The sequence below is a fragment of the Petaurus breviceps genome, unplaced genomic scaffold (genome assembly GCF_028583685.1).
Source record: "Petaurus breviceps papuanus isolate PSGF00001 unplaced genomic scaffold, PetGlider_PUasm1.0 90734, whole genome shotgun sequence".
In the NCBI taxonomy this organism is placed as follows: Eukaryota; Metazoa; Chordata; class Mammalia; order Diprotodontia; family Petauridae; genus Petaurus; species Petaurus breviceps.
In genome coordinates this window covers 10325327-10350478 of record NW_027187327.1, presented here as the reverse complement: position 1 = coordinate 10350478, position 25152 = coordinate 10325327, and the positions used below count along the sequence as shown (strand labels likewise).

At 38.0% G+C, this 25152-nt stretch overlaps 1 protein-coding gene across 1 annotated transcript in view; it reads right to left on the bottom strand.

Moving 5' to 3' along the window:
• The window catches only part of TMEM30A (transmembrane protein 30A), a 54997-nt gene extending 30092 nt beyond the window's left edge, over nucleotides 1–24905 (bottom strand). Inside the window, exon 1 of the mRNA XM_069067006.1 lies at nucleotides 24376–24905. Within this exon, the coding sequence (XP_068923107.1) occupies nucleotides 24376–24651 (276 nt within the window). The 5' untranslated portion in view covers nucleotides 24652–24905. The remainder of the gene's footprint in view (nucleotides 1–24375) is intronic.
• Between the last annotated feature and the right edge of the window lie 247 nt (nucleotides 24906–25152).

Here is a 25152-nt window from a genome sequence, read left to right as displayed (position 1 = left end):
CGGCCCCGACAGCAGACTTCCCGAGACTGGATCACAAGCAGCCCTGGCAGTTTCCATAATTATCAACCCATAAATGCCAAAGACAAAGTAAACGGTCACTGTGGAACTCTGCTGGAACTGAAGGAGGGTGAGGAAGGGAATGGAGTGCAGTCAAGCCCCTGCCCCTGGGGCGAGAAGTGGTGGAGGTGCAGCAGCTGCCACATGGCTGTTTCAGAGCTCCTGGCCTACAGATCATAGGGGGACCAAGAGACCATTCAGAGAGTAATCACTCTTGCTTTAACCTGCTTGGATCTGGATCACTGTCTTGGGTGGAGGTCCTGGGGTGTATGGCCAGTGGGCCAGAGCTTGTGCAAGCTGCAGAGAGGGCACCCAACTAATAGTTCCAGCAGCTGCAAAAACCCCAGAGATTTGGGACAAAGCTCTCCTCTCTGGAAGCAGAAAAAACAACGAAGTCAGAACTCCTGCACCAAAAGCTTCCAAGAAAAATATAAACCTGGTTACAGACCATGGAGGAGCTCAAGAAGGATTTTGAAAATCAAGTAATAGAAGTGGAGGAAAAGTTGGGAAGAAAAATGAGAATGATGCAAGAAAATCATGAAAAAGCCAGTCAACACCCTGAGTGAAGAAAATAACACCTTAAAAAATAGACTAACTCAAATGGCAAAAGAGGCCTAAAAATCCAATGAGGAAAAGAATGCCTCAAAAAGCCAAATTTGCCAGGTGAAAAAAGAATTACAAAAGCTCACTGAGGAGAATAATTCCTTCAGAATTAGATTGGAGCAAATGGAAGCTAATGATTTTACGAGAAATCAAGATACTATTAAATAGATCCAAACAAATGAAAAAACAGAAGGCAATGTCAAATATCTCATTGGAAAAACTACTGACCTGGAAAATAGATCCAGGAGAGATCATTTTAAAATTATTGGACTACCTGAAAGCCATGATCAAAAAAAGAACCTAGAAATCAACCTTCAAGAAATTCTCAAGGAAAACTGCCCTGATATTTTAGAACCAGAGGGCAAAATAGAAATTGAAAGAATTCACTGATCACCTCTTGAAAAAGATCCCAAAAAGAAAACTCCTAGGAATATTATAGCCAGGTTCTGGAGTTCCCAGATCAGGGAGAAAATATTACAAGCAGCCAAGAAGAAACAATGAAACACAATCAGAATAACACAAGATCTAGCAGCTTCTACATTAAGGGATTGAAGGGCTTGGAATATGATGTTCCAGAGGTCAAAGGAGCTAGGATTAAAACCAAGAATCACCTACCCAGCAGAACTGAGTATCATGTTTCAGGGGGAAATATGGTCATTCAACGAAATAGAGGACTTTCAAGCATTCTTGATAAAAAAAAAAAAACAGAGTTGAACAGGAAATTTGACATTCAAATATAAGAAGCAAGAGCAGCATGAGAAGGTAAACAGGGAAAAGAAATCATAAGGAACTTATCAAAGTTGAACTATTTACATTCCTCCATGGAAAAACTATAATTATAGCTCATGAGACTTTTCTCAGTATGAGGACAGTTGAAGGGAATATAAATGTACATACACATATATATATATATATATACATATATGTCTATATAGGAAGGCATATGGGCATATTAATACATATGTGAGTGTGTGTATGTATGTGTACAGGTATACATAGCAGGCACAGGATCAATTGAATAGGAAGGGATGATATTTTAAAAATAAAATTAAGAGGTGAGAGAGGAATAATATAATGAGAGGAGATAGGGAGAGACAGAATAGGGTAAATTATCTCATATAAAAGAGGCACAGGAAAACTGTTACAATGGAGGGGAAGAACAGGAAGACAAAAGGGAATGGGTCAAACTTACTCTCATTGAATTTGGCTTAAGGAGGGAATAACATACACACTAAATTGGGTATCTTAGCCTACAGGAAAGTAGGGGGGAAGTAGAGAAGAGGGGGGATGATAGAAGGGAGGGCAGATTGGGGGAGAGGATAGTTAGAAGCACACACTTTTGAAAAGGGACAGGGTCAAAGTAGAAAATTGAACAAGTGGGGGGGGCAGGAGAGGATGGAAGGAAATATAGTCAGTTTTTCACAATATATCCACTATGGAAATGTTTTGCATAACTACACATGTACAATCTATATCGAACTGTTTATCTCCCCAGTAAGGGTGGGTGATGGGAAGTAGGGAAAGAATCTGGAATTCAAAGTTTTAAAATCAAATGTTTAAAAAACAATTTTTTTTTTACATGCAACTGGGAAATAAGATATACAGGCACTGAGGTGTGGAGGTCCACCTTACCCTACTGGAAAGTCAGAGGGGAAATGGGGGAGGATATAGGAGAGAGCTGATTGGGGGATGTCTGTTTTGGGGTGCTGGGCAGGGGAAAGATGGGGAGAAAATCTGTAACTCAAAATTTTGTGGAAATGAATGTTGTAAACTAAAAATAAACATAAAAATTTGTAAAAAAAAAAAAAACTACTGCTTGATTTCACAAATAAAATCCAGCCTACTTTCTTCCCCTTTTTAGTCCTGAATTTAACTCACTATCTTCATTGTGAAGTACCTATCACATTTATAATACATATGAAAGTACTAACACAACTGAATGTCCTTCCCAATGTATCAAAAGTCCAGCCAGGGATGGGGAACCTGTGGCCTCGAGGCCACATGTGGCCCTCTAGGTCCCCAAGTGTTGCCTTCGAATCCAAATGTCACAGAACAAATCCTTTTAATTGTGAGGATTATTATTATAAAAGTTCCCCACGCCTGGTCTAGGCATTAAGATGATTTTCATCCATTTTTTCCTTATGTAGACTATTACTGTTCTTCCCTTCATTCTCGGAGACAACCAATAACAACATAAGGGTGATGTCTTGACTTGTATGAATTGGATATAAGCAAGGCAGGGCTGTTCAAAGTTGTCAGCTTCACCTCCTCCCCCAGCTACATTAAAATCCAGTTGTAAGACAAAGGTCAAAACAACTGGCAGTGGCCTAGTATGTGATGGGTGATGTTGACCTTTTTAAATTAAGGTCTTTCCCAGTTCTCAATTTGTCTGAGGACATGCCCATTCAATGACTAAGGGTGAGGTAAGAGTAGAGACAAAAGACGGCTCAATTTAAGACATCAATATGGAAGAGGGAGGGATCATCAGAGTTTCTGGCCAGAACAGAAAACAATTACTATTTATACTCATTCTAAGCCATCAGGAAGGTATAAGGAATAATCAAAAGGTCAGGAAAAGGTTTTTACTTTTTCTTTATTTAGGGCTCCCAGGTTGTGTTCCTAATTAACCAATGACTTGGGAGCCAAGCTTCCAGGAAATTTAACAGGGAGTGTTAACAGGGAGTGTGAGACGGAAGCTTAGAAAGAAAATAATTTTTTGCATGATTTCATATGAATAATGACTATCATATTTCTTGCTTTTTCAATAGGTGGGTGAAGAACAGAGGGAGAGAGAATTCAGAATAAAAAATTTTAAAAAAATTAAAGAATATAATGGCTTGAAGGAAGTCAGGGAAAAGGACTGTGATGGGCTAGAGTAGACCAGAGTTGTCAAACACTGGGCCCACTCCCAATGTGGAGAACCAGATTAAAATGTGATTGGGAAATAATTAACAAAATATTGAAATTCAATAAAACATAGATAGATTACATTTTAAAACTAAGTCATAATGTGGTCCCTACGGCCCCTATTTCTATTTGGTTTGACACCCCTGGCCTATACCTCATGGTCCTGGGTGAAAAGCCAATATCACAAATAAAGGCAACATCAGCTGTTACTCTCTAGTCTAGTAGAGAATGTAGCTCAAAAACAACCAGAATGGAAAGTACAGGTCCAGGCAGGGAGAGGAAAGCTCCCACATCATACCTATTAAAAACAATTCAATCCTATAAGCTTTCACATGATTCCTATTGAAAACACTTGAAAGCACAGGTATAAATATATTTTTCCTTAAAATGACAAGAAGCAACTACCCAAAACCACTGGTAAACATTATATGTAAAGCAGATAAACTAGAAGCCTTCCCAATAAGATAATGAAGTGAAACAAGGATGCCCTTTATCACTAATATTATTGAATATTGTACTAGAAATACTAGCAATAGCAATTAGAAAAAAAAAAACTGAATCAGAATGGGCAATAAGGTAATAAAACTATCTCTTTTTACAGACAATATGATGGTATATTTGGAAAATTCTTGAGATTCAACTAAAAAGTTAGTAGAAACAATCAACCATTTTAGCAATGTAGCAGAATATAAAATAAACACACTTAATCTGCATTTCTATATATCATCAACAAAGCTCTGAAATAAGAAATAGTAAAAGACATTTTATTTAAAATAGCCATAGACAATATAAAATAGCTAGATGTATACCTGCCAAGACAAACCCAGGAACTATATGAAGATAATCAGAAAATTCTTTTTATACAAATAAAGTCAGATTTAAGTAATTGGAGAAATAGTAATTCTTCATGGGTGGGCTAAAGCAATATAATAAAAATGGAAATTCTACCTAAACTAATCTACTTATTCAGTGCCATCCCAATTAAATTACAAAAAAAATTATTTTATTAAGCTAGAAAAAAATAAAATTCATCTGAAAGAACAAAATTTTAAAAATATCAAAGGAATTGATGAAAAAATATATAAAGGAATTAAGTCTAGCCAATATACAGATCTTAAACTGTATTTATAAGGCAGTAATTATCAAAACAGCAGTACCAGATCTTAAACTGTGTTATTAGGCAATAAGTATCAAAACTATCTCGTACTGGCTAAGAAACAGAATGGTGGATCAATGAAATAGAGTAGACATACAACACACAGCGGGGCACTTAGGTGGTGCAATGGATAGAGTGCCAGTGCTGGAGTCAAGAAGACTCTTCTTCCTGAATTCAAATGTGACCTCAGACCTCAACAAGTCACTTAACCCTTTTTGCCTCAGTTTCCTCAAATGAAACATGAGCTGGCAATGACAACAGCATCCCAATGGAACTGGTAACCAATATCTTTGCCAAGAAAATCCCATATTGGAGTTACAAAGAGTAGGACAACAAGCAAAATGGTAACTAATACAACTGAATCACCAATTAGACTTACTTAATCTCAGGGTCTTCAACTACAAAATGAGAGGACTAAAAGGAATGATTTCTAAGGTTCCTTCTAGTTATAATATCCTATGATACATAAGTAGAGCATATTGGTGAATCAAGTTCTGGGTCCTTCAGAAGTAAAAAACAGTATAGCCTTTGTATAGCAGTGTTCTTTCACTGGCTGAACCAACATAATTAATTTAGAAACTTCACAAATCTGACGAATTATATGGTACCATGATAAAAGAACATGATTGGCACAAACATATATTGTGCAAAATTATTTAAGCTGCATTTAGGTAAAACCAAAAGAAGGGTCAGTGACATTTGCTGAAATGAAAATAATGCATACTGTACTGTTCTGATACAGCTGAAAATATTGGTCTTGGAGAACCTAGAATGAAATAAGTCAAATGTTTATAATCATCAGTCACAAAGATTTAAGCATCATTAGTTAGTTGTAAGTCTCAGTGCAGGTACTTAGATATGACTCCTGCCCTCAAAAAGATAGTTGGGCAAGACAGGACAAAGCTAAACAATATAATAGAGCAGAATGCCAAATGGCTAGTAGAAACTATAAGTGCTAACTAAAGAAGCTCAGAAAATAGACAGTAGGGACTAAAGTTTCAGAGGCAAAGGATCTGAGTTGTATTTTCAAAGATACAGGTAGGTAGAAAGAAAAAGATAAGCAAGAGAGACAACATATTTATCATGATGTGGTGGAAACAGAACTGCCCTTCAGAGAACCAGAGTTAGTTCAGTGGCTGAACCATGGGCTACCTCTGTGACTTAATTACTTATAGCCTAAGTTTTCTCTTCTCAAAAATGCTTAATAGGATTATAAGAATCAAATGTGATAGTCTATATCAAGTTATTTTTTTTTAATTATCAAGTGCTAAGTATAAGGAGGTAGTGGTTGTAAAACCAAAGATGAATCACTTAATTCCCAGTGCCCCAGGGAACTCTCTAAGACTATAAGGATGGACAGTCATTGACTGACCTCTACCAGTGGAATTTCCACACACAGGAACTGACCCCCACTTATCTCAACAAAAAAAAAAAATTTCAAAGGCAGGAGAACTGGACCCTTAGGTATTTTCTTTTCATTTTATTTAGGGGAAGGGGAGAAAAGGTGGTAGATCCCATAAGACCGGTTTGTCTGGAATGGTGAGTTAATAAAGGAAAATGCCTAATAAAAATTAGTCCAGAAGAGTTGGGAGTCAGACTATCCAAGTTCTTGGGTACCAAGCTAAGAAGTTAGACTTTATCCTATAGGAGGCAATGGAGAGACACTGAATGCTTCTGAACAAGTGGAAATTTTTATGAATGTGTTATGTTAATAAAATGTCATTATTATCATGCCACCTTACACTTGTGAAATGCACATCTTCCAAAGTGTGTTATAGAGAAAGACAATCAAATAGTATCAAACTAGTTAAGGGATTTGTCTACAGCTTACGACCAGGAAAGGCTAAGACTCCTAATCCTGTGTTGTTCCCAGTATATTACATCTTGACTATTCTGAGTCAGTCAGAGTTTTGCTCTCTAATACCAGTGTAACCCTAGGGAAGCCATTTCATTTTTCTGGGGCCCAGTATCCTCAATTATAAAGTGAGAGGGATAGATTAGATGTCCCTTCCTAGCTCTAAATTTCTAATTCTATGATTAGATGAGAAGCAATGTGGCAGGCGACAAACAACCAGGCTGAAAGTTAGTAAGACCTAGGTTCAAGTCCCCACTTTGACATACAAAGGCTATGTGATTCTGCAAGCCACTTAACCTTTCAAGTTTTGGGCAACCCTCTGATTGTTTATTGCAGAGGAAATACATTCATAGAAGTTCCCTCATGGAAAGCGGCTCCCTACATAAATCAAATCACAGATTTTGTTATTTCAAATAAAGGGTTGGTTTCCTCGACACCTGCCCCCCAGCCTATAATTAGAAGGTAAGTATTACTATAAGTAGCCTTCCCTAAGGTCCTATTTCAGACTCCTCATTGTAGCCCAAAGGGGACCTTAGGTTTAAGTGTCCTGACCAACTAGGCAATATTCTAAGCCTGAGAAAACTAAAACAAAAGATTTCTCCAGGAGCTTACTCACATTCTACTAGAGAAAGACAACTTGTGTATATAGATACATGCACCAAAGTAAAAACTGGGGGGTGAGAGGATAGGGAAGTTGTCAAGAAAAGTCTCCTGTAGAAAAAAACACACTTGAGCTGTACATTAAAGGAAGCTAAACATTTTTAGAGTACACTGTAAACACTGTTGAACTAACTACCTGTGCAAAGGCACAGAGGCAGGAAATATAATATGTACGGAAAATCACCAGCATGCAAGTTTGACCAGAATGGGATATATGAAATAAATCTGGAAAAGCATGTGGGAAGAGCTAGAAATATGAGGATGAAGATTTTTATATTTTATATTTTATCCTAGAAACAACAAATTTTGAGGTCAGGAAATTAGATGGCCAATAGGTCAATAAGTATTTAAAGTGTTTACTATATGCCAGGCATTATGGCCAAGTCTATGGTTTAAGAGTACTAATTTGGCAGTTATGTGAAGGATGGATTGGAGAGGGAGAAGACTTAAAGCAAGGGATCTGCTACTACAGTTTTCCCTTTAAGGAGTAGAAGCAGAAGCTATGTGTATGTGGCTGAAGAGAAGGGGACTGATGCAAATGATGGTGTGGCTGTAGTAGCAAGAAGACTTGGTAAATTACTGAATGTGGCAGGGAGTGAAAGGAAAGACAACTTTTGAGGAAGGATAGGTTTGAAAAGAAATATAATAAGTTCCATTTTTCAATCATCAGTAAAAATTAGCTCTTACTACATGCCAGGCACTGTGCTAGAGACATAAAAAGTGGCATAAGACATATTAAAATTGAACATGTTAAAATTTCTATGGAATATTCATGCAGAGATGGCAAGCAAATGGTTGGTGATGTGTGACTAGAGCTCAGAAGAAGGGCCTGGGAGAGACATACAAATCTGGCAGTTATCTGTATAGACTAAATCCATGGAAGCTGATAAGATGATCAAGGTCCAGGACAGGCTCAGGAAAGACCATACTGAATAGGTAGGAAAAGGTGCTATTATTACCTTAGAATTGTGACATTTAAAAAGTTTGAGACATAATTTCTGGGTAATTTAATCATTTTACTAATAGTGCCAGCATGCTTGTCAATAAAAGGACTGTCACTTGGCTGTTTCTCTCTTAAACCAAAGACAATCATGGTAGTGGGCTCACAACTTTTATATTCTTGTAAAAGGGGTGTTCCTGAGGTTGGCAATCAACTCTGGTTAACAATTAATGAGAAAACGAATATTACAATGAGGGTCTTGGAGTAACACCACTTCAGAGAGCTTTGGGAAATCTATTCAAAGAATTTACCCTCACCCAAACCTAAGTAGAACACAATGGCTTCTCCACCTGTGTGGGGTCTGAACAAGACTAAAATTAATCCAATCTTAATATCAGTGCCTCCTTCAGGAGACTGACCTTTTGAAATCAGGACTTTAGAAAAAGGGGGGGAACTCTGGATCTCCCCAAATCACTGGCTATTAATAATCATATCTCTCATTGGTAGTGTGGTAAATATATGTTCCCTTTTAATAACAGTATTATCACCTTATGATACCTCTACATACCCCTTACATTCATCATACTCTTATGAATGTGAAATATCTTAATATATTAAAATACTAGATTGAATGATGATAAAGCCTGATTTCTTTAAAAATAAGAATATAAAACGAGAATAAAAAAGGTAAGAGATAAAAAATGCACATAACAACTAAAACAACTCCAAGGAGAATTATTTAAATTGTTAATCCTGTAAAGAGTTTGACAGTCTACTCTACTCTTCTACAACTCTATTCACTATCCCTATAACTTTCCAAACCAAAATTTCCTTTCCTGGCCACCATTCCTCTACACATCTTGTTTTCCTCTATTAGACTCTAAGCTCTTTGACGGTGGGAACTATATTTGCTTTATATTTGTATCCCCAGTTAACACAGTGCTAAGCATACAGCAAGCACTTAATAAATGCTCTTTCATTCATTTGCTCTCAAAAATGTGAAAGGGATAAAGAGTAGGAAAGAAGCATTTTTACAGCACCTACTATGTGCCAGGCACTGTTCTGAGTACTTTTTACATCAGCCCTGTAAGGAAGGTACTAAGTATTATTATCTCCATTTTACAGCTGAGGAAATTGAGGAAAACACAGGTTAAGTGACTTGCAAAGGGTCACACTGCTAATAAATGTCTGAGGTTGGATTTGACCTCAAGTGTTCCTCACTTCAGGCCCAGCACTATCTACCAGCTGCCTCAACACTAGTTTTGAACATAACTTCTTCTCATGTAAAATCTCACATCGGAGGATGGTGAACGATTTTGAGCAATATCACTTCATAAAACATCAAGAAATAGTGTGGGGAAAAGAAGTTTAAAGAAATCTCTGAGCAAACTAAAGAAGGGTATTCATCAAAGGGTATCTATGGATGAAATTGGAAGAACATAAAAATTATTAAAGACATAAAAAAGATGTTTAGGGTTCTTTTTATCACTAAGGACAGAGCAGCTATCATATTTGAAATCTAACTTCATAGTGCCAGATAAACCTCTTGAGGAAGTGGTATGGTCCCAAAGAAAACAAAGATGGGGAAAACAACTAGTCTTGGCCACGTTTACAAAGAAGAAAGAGGCTCATAAAGTGGGCCATATAATTTTGAGGGTGGTGAGGGAATGATACTTAAGGTATTTGAAAAAAAGAAAAAAATACCAAAGGTGTAGGGAAAATCTCAAACTTTATTACTACCCAAAATAGGTATGAGGAATCACTAACCCGTAGCCTATATATCTACTTTCCAGGCTATATAAAATTTTTATTAAAATAATCTATATACACAAAGAGGGTGTCCTTAATGAAGATAGCAGAGGAAATATACAGGCTTTGGCAACAGATATTCCATAGTAGACCACATCTTTCCATCCTATACATGACTGAAAGATGTAGAGAATACTTATGTTGACCACTAATGGAAGTATTTGATTTGATAGGGCAAAAACATTCAGAATCCTAAATGAGATTCATAATCACTTAAAGAGTTTGACAGTTCTCCCTAGAGGAAAAACTAAGTGGAGAAAAAAAAATGCCCATGTCCAGAGTATGCTATACAAGAGATGGACACCCTATAGAGTTTGCTCATGCACACACATGTGATTGAAAGGTAATGAAAATGAACAATGAGTTGAGGTGAACTGTCACTGAGAAACTATAAAGTGCTTTTAATGACCCCAAGAATTTCTTTAAAACAAAGGACCGTCTTTTTTAATACCAATGTTCTTCTAGTAATGTTGGATGGCTGCTACAATCTCCAACAGACTGAAATTAAACCTCACACAAGGGATGGAGCAGACTGCAACACAATATAAGCAAGGTTAAGTAGAAAGAACAGTATAAAGGAAAAGGGTAAAGAAACATGACTTGAAAAAGAATAATGGCTGTGGCTATCATGAGTAAAATTCAACAAAAGTAGTCTGAGGCATGTTTTTTCCAGGCAAGATAATATTTTATTAACTAGGCACAAACCTATTAATAAAAGTCAGTGGCTTGTCTTGATTTATGCCGAAGACCCTAAGATGAAGACTTAACTCATAATAAGGTTAAAACAAAGAACAGAAGAGGGCAAGTGACATCGTGGTTGAGGACAACATGACTGGTTTGCATAGCTGAGGTGTGGGGGACAACATGATTGGTTGGGAGTTGGAAAAGAGGGTCTAGCAACGGCCCTCTCTTCCCTCCTGTAACTTAGAAAAGTTCATTGTTTGAGTCCACCTGCAAGGTTAAAAGATAGTGGGCCAGACTTCTTTGAATAGCAAACCATACTACACCAGACTCCCTTGGGCCCACCTGTATCCCTCAAGGATAGTAGATTTCCTTGGGGCAAGAATAGAACAGCAATTAGCAGGAGAACTGGATTTCTAAACTTGACTCCCTACAGATCAACTGAATTTCTGAGCTAAGTCCAGAGGCAAAGAACCATGAGTTAAGCAGTTACAGAACAAAATCAATTAACTGCAAACAGGATCAATAAAAATTATACAGAATCAATTTAATCTTTTCATGGTCCGGCAATGTAATAAGAGCAAGAAATAACTGATGGGCAGCCTACATGCTCCACTGGTATCCACACCATGAGGAAGAAAGGACCCCAGCACAATGGGTGGGATCCCTGTGGTGAAGTCATGGAAATAAATGAACAAGAGAAATATAGAATGGACAAGTATTCATGTGTGGCATCTGCACTGCATCTGCACTGCTGGAATATCCACATGGATGAGACTAAAGATTCACTGGAGTAATGAATGGATAATCACTCAATAAGCTCTTACTATGTATCAGGCACTGAGCTAAGAGCTGGGGATACAAAGAAAGAAAAAAACCTCTTTCCTGCTCCCACAGAGCTCACAATCTAACGGATACGACATGCAAACAACTATGTGTATAATATTAAGGTATAGATAGTAAAACTGGGGGGAGGTGAAGAGACCTAAAAAGGCCTCTTGCAAGAATAACATAAAATTGGTATATCAATTTTTAGCTTATAAGGGGGTTTTAAACGGTATCACCATGTTTATGTTGATGATCTATAATATAGATAAAGGATTTGCTAAACCTATAAACAAATCACTAAATCTTGAACTTGGAGCTACCCTCCTCAAGTTACTACCTTCTAACCTTTTACTTTCCTATATCCACTGAATTAACTCTTCAACCCTCACAAATCACAATTATAGTATGGAATTGTCTTGGCAAACATACTTGAGTGGTTTGCCATTTCCTTTGCTTAGCTCATTTTACAGATATCCAGGGTCACACAGCTAGTAAGTGTCTGAAGCTAGACCTGAACTCAAGAGGATGAGTCTTTCTGACTCTGAGTCCAGCCACTCTATCTACTGTGCCACCTAGCTTCCCCCATCCCCTCACATTTTTTTACAGATGAGGAAACTGAGGCCAAAGAAGATGAAATGACTTATCTATGGTCTCACAACTAGTAAGAAATGGAAGCAAAATTTGAACCAAGATCTCTGACTACAACTACTTCACTACCTTAGCCAGCCACTTAACCACTATTTGCCTCAGTTTCCTTAACTGCAAAATGTGCGTAATTATAGCATGTACTTCACAGGGTTGCTATGAGGATCAAATGAGATAACAGATGTAAAGTGTTTAGCATAGTGCCTACCATATAGCAGGCGCTATATAAATGCTTCTTCCCTCACTCCCCACCTTATTCTTTCCTTGATAATTCAAAATATAAGTTCATAATGATGCCAAAATTTTCTGCTATTCTCAAGTCCCATCAAAGTTCCACTTTCAGTAAATGATTTCACCCTTTTTTATTGAGAAAACTGAGATTATAAAGGATGAACTCTCTAAACTAGCAATTTTACCTCTAAATATCTGTCCAGGGGTGGGGAACCTGCAGCCTCAAGGTCACATGTGGCCCTCTAGGTCCACAAGTTTGGCTCTTTGACTGAATCCAAACTTCACAAAACAAATCCCCTTAATAAAAAGATTTGTTCTGTAAAACTCAGTCAAAAGGCTGCACCCAAGGACCTAGAAGGCCACATAAGGGCCTCTAGGCTGTAGGTTCCCCAACCCTGAGTCATTTCTCTTTTCTTTCTTATGTCAGAAGAAGAGGTATCCCTGCCAAGATTCATCATTTTACTCATGCCCTTACTCCTGTATCACCCCACTTCCCCCAGAACTTGCTTCTCATAAATTTAATCTCTTTCTAGCATTCTCTCTTTTGCTACTAAATTCCTTCTATTTTCAAATATTCAAATAACTCATTTATCTTGGGGAAAAAAATAGCCCTTCACTTGACCCTGCTCTTCCCTTTCACTGCAAGACTTCAAGAATAGCTGATATATATACCTGCTGCCTCAACTTCATCACTTACTTTTGCTATTTAATCCTCTATACACTGGCTTTTGCTCTCTCCAAATACTGAAACTAAGTAGTATCAAAAGAAAATCTTTTCGGCCAGGTAGCACAGCGAGTAAGAGCACCGGCTCCAGTGTTGAGAAGACCTGGAGATCGAATCCCAGGCTCAGACACTTAGCACCCACCCAGAAACACCTGGCCATGTAACCTTGAGCAAGTTACTTAACCCCAATTGCTTAGGGGCAGCCAGGTGGCTCAGTGAGTAAGAGCACCGGCTCCAGTGTTGGGATGACCTGGATCAAATCCGGGCTCAGATACTCAGCACCACACCCAGAAATAACTGGCCATGTAACCTTGAGCAAGTTACTTAACCCCGACTGCTTTAAAAAAAAAAAAAAGAAAATCTTTGTATTTCCATAATGCTTTAAGGTTTACAAAGTCATTTCCTCACAAAAGCTCCATAAAGCAGGTAGTTACATTATTATTATTATTACCATTTTAAAGATGAAGAAACTGAAACTGAGAGGATGACTCCAAGATCATACAGCTAGTGTTGGGAGTCAGGATTTAAACCCAGCTCTATTTGACTTCAAGGCCAGCACTCTTTTCACTATACCACATTGCACTCGAAATTCTCTAATAAATGTCTAACAAGGCTTTTTCCTTAATCTTCAATTTCCAACATTCTGTAGTTTTTGACATTGTGCATCATGCGCCTGCTTCTTGAAATCCTTCCTTCCCTTGGTTTCTAAGGTCACATATGACCAGTTCTCCTCTTACCTGTTTCTTACCTCCTGTGTCCTGAAATATTCCTTTTCCTTCAAGGTTTAGCCTTGTACTCTGATCTTCTCTTTCTCTAATATCCCATTCAATTCTATGTCTTTGGCTGTTATCTTGGTGAAGGCAGCGGTCAAATTTGGTGTAGTAGAACCAATGATAGACTTAGTCAGAAAACCTGCACTCAAGTTTCAACCTCAACATCTACTAGTGTCAACCAGCAATCACAGTGTGATCAGACTTATGTGAAAACCAGGTTTATTGCAAGAGAAATGAACATGCAAACACTTCCCAGTCTTTACAGAAGTTTACATTTTTATAACAGCAGGACGAAAGGAAGGGGGAATTCCAGGAAAGGGCGTAACATGGGAAAACAGGTTACAGTGCAGAAAAGGTGGGGGGAAAAAAAACCGACCACTTCCCACAGGGAGGAGCAAGATAATGTAATGGCAAAAGCCTCATTCTTTTTTCTACTGGGAACTGCTACACTATGAAGATAGGAGGGTCTGCTTTCTACAAAGGACCCCAGCTGCACAAGCATTATCCCAGCCTGGCACAGACTGACTGACACCTGTCTTGCCTCCCAAGGACACACAGGTAGTCCAGTTTGGGTGCAACAATAAATTATGTTGGCTCAGGGAGTCTCACCCTTAACACATTCAGAACTTCTGCATGCTCTGGATCCAGTATTTCTGGAAAATATGGGAATTCAAAAAGACAAACTCAGGAGTTAACAGCCCTTAATACTAGCTTTGTGATGTTGAGAGCAAATCACCTGTCTGAGCCTCAATTCCCTATTCTGTAAAATGGGACTGATGATATTTGTACTATCTATTTGGAGGAGAAGGGGGCAGGGAAGGTGGAAGCACAATGGAAATCTCTCTAGCCTTGAGCTCTCTTCTAAGCATAAGTTCAACATTTCCAATACTTTCTATACATTTTTTTCCATCGATGTCCTACTGTCACCTTAAGTTCAACCTTAAACCAAGGTGATCATTAATTTTCAGATATAGAGGGACCTTATACATACATACATACACACACACACACACACATATAGTCAAATCCTTTCATTTTAAAGATATGGAAACCAAAGCACAGAGTCGCTAAATGAGAAATCAGGTCTTTTGACTTTTAGTAAAATGCTCATTCAACTACACTTTGCCTCTCACTTCCCCAATAATTTTTTAAAAGGCTCCCCTCCCTTAATGCCCCATTTCTGTTATTAGTATCATTAATTCTCCTCATCACCCAGGCTCAATTTTTGACTCCTGTCTCCTCTCCCTTACTCCCCCAAATCAAATCAAGGCAGTCACTAAGTCCTATTAACTCTTCTTTTGTACCTCAATGGCATCAAATCTATCCAACTGTCACCTGGATTCAAAGGCAGACAGCTCTCAGCTCCTTGTCCAGCTCCCATTCCATATTGAAGCTCACAGTATCTAGTCTACCCCAAGTCCTTCATAGTTCCTGTTTCTGGGAAGACAAAGCTTAACAGAGCCAAAACAACATTCATGCATATTGCTGGCATCCTCATCAATTCACTTTCTGCATGTGAAATCAACATAGACCCAACAACAAGGTCTGAGGAATCAACACAAATCATCAGTATAGAAATCAACACAGACCCACAAACAATGTCCAAGAGGTCAAGACAAATCATCAGTAAAGTCCCAAGACCTCCAAAACCCTCCTCTAGGACTTCGGTAAACACAACCAGAAAATCCTTTCAGGGCTTTCCAGTCCCAAGGGCTTCTTGTACAAAGTACCACAAATAAACATCAACACAGTCAGAATAAACAAACATAGAATGCCAAGATATCACAAGTTTTCTCCTCTACCACAAGAATTCCCTTCTCAGTTCTGCTCTCTCCAGCTTGGGCCTCTCCTTATATATATATGGTCATTAGCTCCTCTCCTTCCTTCACAGGTGCTAGGGTTCACAATTTGTGGGGTTCACATGTTCCGTTTCTTAACAGACTTGATACGAGGCTCAAAAGAAACTTGAAATGAAACAAGGTGTTAACTACTTCCTTGCTTGCCATTACACCAATACAGGCCATAGAAAAGAGATGAGGCAACAATATAATACAATGGAAAGAGTACTGGCTCTGGAGTCAGAGGATCTGGGTTCAAATTCTACCTCTACTGTTACTTTGACAGAGCAGTTGGGTGGCACAGTGGATTTAGTGGTGGATCTGGAGTCAAGAAGGCTCATCTTCCTGAATTCAAATATGGCCTCAGTTACATACTAGTTGTATAACCCTGAGCATGTCACTTAACCCTGTTTGCCTCAGAGCTAGAGAAGGAAACAGCAAACCACTCCACTATCTTTGTCAAGAAAACCTCAAATGGGGTCACAAAGAGTCTGACGTGACTGAAGAACAACTGAATGGAATTTACTATGAGACCTGATAAAGTCTTTCCTGGACTTTAGCTCCATCATATAAAAAATGAGGGTATTGGACTAAATCGCTCCCAGCTCTACATCTATGAGCCTTATAATCATCTTTTGTTAGAGATATGAGAAACTATGGGCTGATAATTTTGCATACACTGTCAAATAAGGTTACTATGTCAGCTGGTTTTACTTAACATAAGATAAAGCTAATTGCTAGAGAGATGATATAAAAACAATAGTTAAGCAGTAAGATGTTTTTAAAGAAGCAAGTTCTTGCTCTTTTCTGGACTCCAAAATTCTTACTTGTTTGGCATTTATATTCTGCCTTATAATTCTTAGAATTTTAAAAGTTTGTAAGGATTTTACACATCATCTCATCCAACTTTCCATCTTTAATGTGTGAAATTCTTCAATATTTTTAATAAGTGAACACTCAGTATGTTTGAACACTTTCTACTATTAGTGGCAGACCAAGGAGCATGACATTTGACCAAATTTAAGCCTATAAAGTTGGAAGTCAATCTACAAAAACAGACCTAAAGAAATCTTTGCTTAATCCTACTACCCCTCTTTAACAGAAGGGGAAGGAAAGAACTGAGGGCAAACACTATTGCTTATAGTATACAGACAGTACTGCTAATACGAAAATCTGCCTCCTTGTAGAGGCAACTATTTACAAGTAGCCATTTAAAATAATGAATATATAATTTACAAAACAACGGGTCTCACCAATTTGATGTCTATTTCTATCCTGGAGAGAAAAATGATAGCTAAAAAACCGCCTCCAGTATGGTATACTAGAAATAGCATTCATTTGTATATAAGAGCTCATTTTTGGTTTCACCTGTACTAATAAATCACCTTGAGCAAGGTATCTAAATTATCTGAATCACTATTTCCTCTTCTGTAAAATGAGAGGCTTCAGGAGGGCTAGGTGGCACAGTGAATACAGCAACGGCCCTGGAGTCCTGAAGACCAGAGTTCAAATCCAGCATCAGACACTTAACACAAGAGTAGCCATGTGACCTTGGGCAAGTCACTTAACCCCAGTTGTCCTATCTTCGCCCCTCCAAATAGGAAAAAAAAATGAGAGGCTTGGACTAACATGGACTGGAAGACTTATATATAAGTTCCCTTCCCCTTATCTCACCAAATAGATTTATGTGTCCTGGACCAAGGACCATGTCTTATACTTTGTAGTATCTACAATACCTACATACACTGATGCTCACTACTGTGAGGAATAATTTACAGTGAAGTTTCCCCATTCTGAAAAATCAAATCTAGAGTGGCTTCAGCTTACGTTTAGAAGTCACCTGACCATTTCCTTTTGTAAACTGCTTCTCCTCCCTGACCACTTGTCAGGAGGGTGGCCCTTTCTCAAGACTGTAAATAAACCATTCTTTTCTGCTTCCTACCTTGAGAAACCTCTGAGCATTATTTGGGTAAGGATTTCTGTTGCACACAGTTTTGGGGGTGCACACACTACAAATTTACTAACTGATTAAAATCTCTTACAAATTTAATAGATCAACACCCTTACTCAAGTAAGGGGTTCTTCATCAGTTGAAACTTCAAGGGTAGCTGGTTTTCTCTGATGTCCATTATGTAAGGAAATAGGTTGGATATAATACCTGTGAATGAAACAAGTTTCATACTAAAGATAACAAGTCAGATCTTTTCTATTATAGTTAGAAAGAAAAAAGTACTCAGGGCAATAACAAGTTTCAAGGAGTTCTAAGGGCAGCTTAGGTTCCATTTATTTAAAAAATTCATGCTTATTAAATGTCAAAAGAATGAAAGGTACAATGCAACATACAATGACTGGCTAGATACCTGCCAGGCAGGCTTAAGTCTTAAAGACAATAAACCAGAAGCAAAACAGAACAACAGATGTGGATGAATAGATTCGCTATGGGGTTATTGGGTTTCTGAGTTTTGTTTTCCTATCATTGTAATTGTTCCCCTAAACCAATTGAATTCTTCTTCTTAGTAATTCTAAAAACATGTTCTGTTTCCTAAGGAAAAGAGTATAAGGCCAATGCTACAGAAAGGTAGAATTAAAGGCTATACACTTTTTACACGGCACAGAAGTAGTGGAAAACTTCTATTTCTGAATGTAACTCAGCTCTAAAGGAAATCAATATAAGGTCTGTATTAAGTAACTCAACAAAATGCTGAGTAACAAAGTATGTTACTAGTAGAATTTAAGTACATTAATATCAAAATGGAATTCTATGTCCTATCTTAGGCACACAATTCCATGAAAGTATTTAGTAATGAATGGAAAAATATTATTCTGTTTGAATGAACTATTTCTGGTTGATCCCAAGTAGGTGCTAATTTAGTCTTACTAGTTTCTCCTACATATGTACAAGGTAATAGAATTCCAGCAGATTCAGAAAATAAAAAAAAATTACATTAAAATACTCTGAATTATATTTCATTTATAATCAATATTTGATTTAAATTTCTTTTTAAAAAGCAAGTGTTAGATGTAAGCAAAAAAAATCACAACACAGAAATGTCACAGAACTGTATTCAAAGATTATCTTACATATGAAAGAGTCTAAAATTCTGTGGCTTTAATTTTCACTTTAAAATAATTTTGCCGAATTTTAAAGGATCAATTTCTACTAACTTTTTTTTCTGAAACCTAGTCAAAAACATTTCTTTAATACCAATTATGCATAGAGCATTTCTTTAAAATACTTAGCCAGGGGTGGCCAGGTAGCACAGCGAGTAAGAGCACCGGCTCCAGTGTCAGACTGACCTGGAGATCGAATCCTGGGCTCAGACACTTAGCACCCACCCAGAAACACCTGGCCATGTAACCTTGAGCAAGTTACTTAACCCCAATTGCTTAGGGGCAGCCAGGTGGCTCAGCGAGTAAGAGCACCGGCTCCAGTGTTGGGACGACCTGGAGATCGAATCCCGGGCTCAAGACACTCAGCACCACACCCAGAAATAATAACTGGCTGTGTAACCTTGAGCAAGTTGCTTAACCCCGATTGCTTAAAAATAAATAAAAAATATAAAAAATAAAATAAAATACTTAGCCAGTTAGAAAAAAATCTGTTCTTATGATACTTAAAGAGAATCTTGGAGACCAGACAGCCACACATATACATACACCAATACATATTGTTTCAACACAAGTGATAAAATAACCAGGGAGATACAAAAGAACCAATAATAAACATGTGGGCGTGTTACAAGAGAGAAAGAAGATTATGATTAGTTTGAGATCATGGAGGCAGGTCTATAAAAGTTATTACAATCAGGTAGAACTAGCCCTTTAAGGCTAAATAGCTCTGAAGATAAAAAGGTACAAAAATTTAGGTTGTCAAAATGGTATCTTAATTCAGAATACATTCAAAGTTTTCGTAGGATCAAAGATTTAGAGCTGCAAGTGACCTCATATGTTTAGTCCTACCTCTGCACAAGGAAGAAAGTGAGGTCCAGAAAGGTTAACTGATTTTAACAAAGTAAAATAGGCAGCAAGTGACAAAGCTCCAATTCAAACCCAAGTGTTCTGACTCCAATACTCTTTCCACTTATACCACAATCTACAAAGATACCATAATACTGCTTGATGTCTTTTTAATCTTGTTGCAGACAGTAACTTAAAATGACTACATTCAAGGACATGACCATGTCCCAGTTAATATCTACATTAAACTCAAGAATATTCTCACTTAGACTCCTCCAAGTTAGCTCAATACAGCTTATATTACAAATTCAGTATTCTTGAGCCATAACTTACACTAAGGCCTTGGCCTAAAAAAAAAGCTACTTTCGTTAAACAAAAGTTTAATTATCTCCCACCTATCATTATATATTATAAATATTAATTTATTCTCTGCTATATTTCAAAATTTTGTGACATGATTAAACATTAAAAACATTTTCAATTATACAAATTAAGATAAGGTTCACTCAAAGGGTTATGAAGAGTTATATGGTGGGTGTAAGTAGATTACAAAAAGTACCAATCAATAAATGTGCAAGAGAAGTAGAGATAGCAAAGGATTTACTGGAGGATATAAAAAAGGGTCATATCAGCTTGGTTATTTAGAGTATCTATACATTGATGAAAACACAGATCCATTGACAAATATACTTCAAAATATGAACGCAGATAAATTAAGAATTGCACTATTCCTATTAATTTTCTTTTATTTATATTAGGCAAATCTAAAAACCTCACAAAACAGACAGACAGACAGACAGATAGATAGATAGATTGATTGATTGATTTGATGGGAGTTTTAAAAAAGCAGGCTGTCAGGTACAAGCATTAGAATGAACACAGAAAGAACAAGCACCTTTTTCAGGGGAGTTCAAGATAACGTACAGACAATTAATTACTCTTTTTGTAACATTCCTTGGTAGCAGATAATTATCAACTGATTTTATCTCAGACTTGAAAATCTGAAGCAGAATGCAAGAATATCCTAATCTTCAAATGAAACCCTATATAAAAGTGCCAAGTTTACTTTGCCCTGGTATTCTGGTACAGTACAACAAAATGACGACAAAGAAATTGAGAAATGGGGAAATAAACTTAAAAGTTGTGGGAGGCTTACAGTTTCTTACTGATGACAAGAACTTCCTGTTATATAGCTGCATGAAAACACAACATACTTTGGGCTACACACTTGGTTAAACAAATTTAAAACCCTGGGTATAATGGGCAGTGTTTGGAGAAATTATCTGGATTTTTTTTTATGTTAAAGAGATTGAAGACAGTTTTGTTTTACATAATCATTTCTTCGAGTCTCCAAAAATAACAAAATTTTAAAATAAAGAATCTGTAAAAGAGAGCTAAAAATTAGAATCACAATATGTTAAAATTAAAATAACTGTTAGAGATCATTTAATTCAACTTTCTCATTCTACAAAACCAAAGCTAAAATGGTAACTTTTTCATACTATAATAAAAGAGACCTGGATTTGAAATGAATAGATTTGGGTTCAAGTTCCAGTTCTGCTTACTCACTATCTCTATTACTTATTTTCACTAATGTTGGTACTTTCTCTGTCCCTGACACAAATAAATTCATGAGTTTTGGGGACCAAAGATATTCATTACCAGAAGCCTGCCTACCTAGTAATGATTTTTTTGACCCTAGGAAGTACAATGGACCTTTCTGAATTTGTGTAACCAAGTTCTCAGCCAAATACCTAGACCTTAAGGTCTCACATGCATTCTAGGATGCAAGTCACCTCCAAGAGTCACTAAGAAATAGGAATAGAACTTTAGTTTCATAATCATGGTAGTTATAATTACTTCTCAACAAAAATTTAATACCACTAGTAAACATAACTAACATATGTTCTTATAAAGTTATTGCCCATCATCTTGAATTCAATGACTCTGGAACATTTTAGGAAATTCTATTTTCTAGCCAAAGATAGTTATTTTAGATAAAATTTCAAAGTATGAGAAAGAGCCTTGGTCTAGAAATTCAAACATCTTGGTCTTTTTTTTTTTTTCAGGTGTACCATGAGTTTGCTATTACCTTTAATGGGTTTTAGTTTCCTATCTGTAAAAAGGCTATATCTCACCTATTAATAATCCTGGAGGGTAATTTTAAGAATATTTGACAATGTAGGCAAAACATTCATAAAAATTAAAAGCACTAGAAATGTAAGGATTATTTGTATCAATAAACTTGAATAATTTTTTAAAAGATTTTTAAAATTCCTTGACACGCTGTGAAATATCCTTGTAAAGCTGTAAAGGGCTTTTGCAACCTCATAATCCCGCATTTTACAAATGATGCAACTGAGGCACAATGACCTTAAGTAACTTTCCAAAGTCAAAAAGCCAGTTAGTGTCAGGGCCTGTCCTGGAACCCAGCACTCTGGACTCCCAGAACACTGCTCTATATTATAATGCTGATCTTATTAACACAGAAATAAGCATTAAATACATGTGTACACGCACACACACACACACACATATATGGAACTTTATTAACACAGAAATAAACATTAAATATATGTGTATACACACACATATATGGAACCTGTCTTCAGCAGTTAATTCCACTAGCAATTAAACAAGAAAAAAATTACAATGAAAACAAACACCTGTGCCCTTATTCAATAAGGCATATACCAATTTTAAAAAAAGGAATAACCCTAATCCCTACTAGAATACACAAAAGGACTATACTGCTGTTTGTACTTTTTCATGAAATTGGTTAAGATAAAGCAGTTAACAAAAAAAAGGGGGGGGGTCAAAAAACTTCAGTATTCATCCTTCTCCTGTTATTTTTTGGGTTTGGTCTTGTTTGGGGGAAGCAATCAAAGTTAAGTGAGTTGCCCAGGATCACACATGTAGTAATTGTCTGAGGTCAAATTTGAACTTAGATCCTTCTGACTCTGGGACCAATGCTCCATCTAACCAGTCACCTAGCTGCATCAATCCCTCTCCTTTTAAAAGTAACAAAATTATTTCAAATAGGCAGAAATAAAACATATGGTTGAATGGACAGTTATATAATTTATTTACTGGTAGAATGGAGATTCTAAAATGGCACTTTAAACCCATTTTTACCAATACAGAGAGCCAGAAGTAAAGGCACAAGACAGTGATCTGATCTCCTTGCATCTCTCTGAACTGTCCCATACAACTGTCAAACTTGAACATCCAAAGGACAGGTCTGACCAAACCACTCCTCTGTTCAAAAAGCTTCAGTAACACTCCACTCCCTTTAGGTGAAAATATAAATTTCTCCACTAGGCATTTAAAATCTTGCACAATCTAGCTCCAACCTATTTTTTTGGAATTATTCAGATTACTCCCTTTCAAACATTCTATCTTCCAGTCAAACTGGCCCACTTGCCATTCCCCTTTCTAACATTCCATATCTTAATTTTTTGATTTACATATTATCTGTTAGACTCCCTCCCACTCCCCCATGGAATGTGCTGCAATCTCACTTATGCCTTTTGGAATCCTTAACTTCCCTTCAAGGCTAAACTGGAGTCACCTCCTACAAGGCCCCTTCTTATTCCCACAATTGGTACTGGTCCTGACATCACTGTCCACTTTCAAATATATATTATATTATTATATTATATTATATATATATATATCCTTTATTTATAAGGCAGAGACTATCTCGCTTTATTATTTTTATCCCCAGCTCCGGGCATATCGTAGGCACTTAATAAAAGTTTACTGATTACTGTTTTCAAAGAAGTCATTAGTGGGATATTGGTTCTTGGTTGTCTGAAAATAATCCGGTTTTAGCAATAAAAGTTTGCTACTAAACTACTAACAAAAGAACAGTGGTCATCTCATTGCTTGAAAATGACGCTCTCTCCCCACTACAAGACCAGTCTTCTTTTAATCTGCAGAACTACTTGGATCATATCTCTGAGGGTTAAGATGAACAAGACTAGTAATAAGAGGACTAAATTACATTATAAAACGTTTAAAACCTTAAAACAGAAATGACATTTCAAAGTTTTACTGATCTCATAACTTATAACTAAAAAGATCTGTTTCTACCCAAACCCAGGGGTTATCTGTGCAATGTTCTTTCATGAACCGGCATTTGATCTAACAGCTGATTTATATGTTTTAGATAAAAATCACCAGTATCTATGTGTTTCTGATTCCTTTTTCCCACAATCCAGTTGTTAACCCTGGTGTCCAAGACAAACTTACAGCCAGGTAATTATACTATGACATTTCAAATTCCCTCTGCACGTCCAGCTAGATATCATTTCTTTTCTTCACTTCCTGCAGTAAGGCTGTTAACAGCAGAATGCTGTCATACAAAGCGCAAGAAATTCACCGGGTCAAGTCAAAAGGCTTCAGAAATCCGCCATCAGCAAAGTGTCAAGATACACTTTTCATAATAAAGAGGTTTTTTTCCTCATCCCCTTTAAAAACAAAACCGAAAAAACAACCCCTCCACTATCACACTCATCCAATCATTATCCTCATTAGTCACAGACTGGGGGGAATCCCGGAAGACACCAGAGCAAGCTGGACAGGAGACCAGGACCGAGAGGAAGGACAGATAAACAGACATGTAGGCAGGCAAGGGAGGTGGTTGTGGGGACCAAGACCTCGGGTGTCCCACGACCCCTCCCCCCTCCTCCGTCCTTCAGTCCCTCACCTCAAACTCACGGATGTTGTTGGAGGTGACGAAGACGCCAATGCCGATGGGGATGAAGATGAGGCCGACGATGAAGAAGGCCGGTAGCACGGTGCCCGCGGTCAGGATGGGCTGCCAAGCAGGCAGACGCTGCTGCTTGAAGGCCGTGTTGTCTGGTCGTCTGCTCTTTGGCCCGCTGCCCCCAATCGCATTACCGGGCCCTGCATGGCTGCCCACCACCAGGCTCGACCCGTGCCCGCCGTCCACCTCATCCTTGGCGTTATAGTTGATCGCCATCAACCCCTGGGGCCCGGCTCCCGGTCACGCGGAGGAGCCTCCGAGGGGACGCAGCCGCCGAATGTGACAGGAGACCGGGAGGAGGAGGAGCAGCCACCGCTGCTGTCGGGGCGGAAGGGGCGGGACGCCCTCGCGCCGGCTACCACTGACCGGAAACCGGCGTCAGCTGGGGGCGCCAGAGGAAGGAAAGGCGGAAGGGGGAAGAGGCGGAGGGGAGGGGCGGATGCGCGCTCTATATAACCGTCAGCCGGGCCACTCTTGGGGAATTTAGTACCCGCTGGAGAATAGACGGGCTTGGCGTGGCGCACGCGCAGCGAATGGGCCACTGCGCCTGCGTAAAGCGCGATACCCGCTTCCTGCTTTCCCTTACTGGTTTAACCACTAGGTGCAATCACTTCTGGAGTTGCTTGCCAACCTTCTAACCCTCGAGTTTCCCTCCTGGATCCTGAGATCGGAGTCCTGGATCTAGAACCTGAAGAGCCTTTAGCAGTCAGTCAGCTT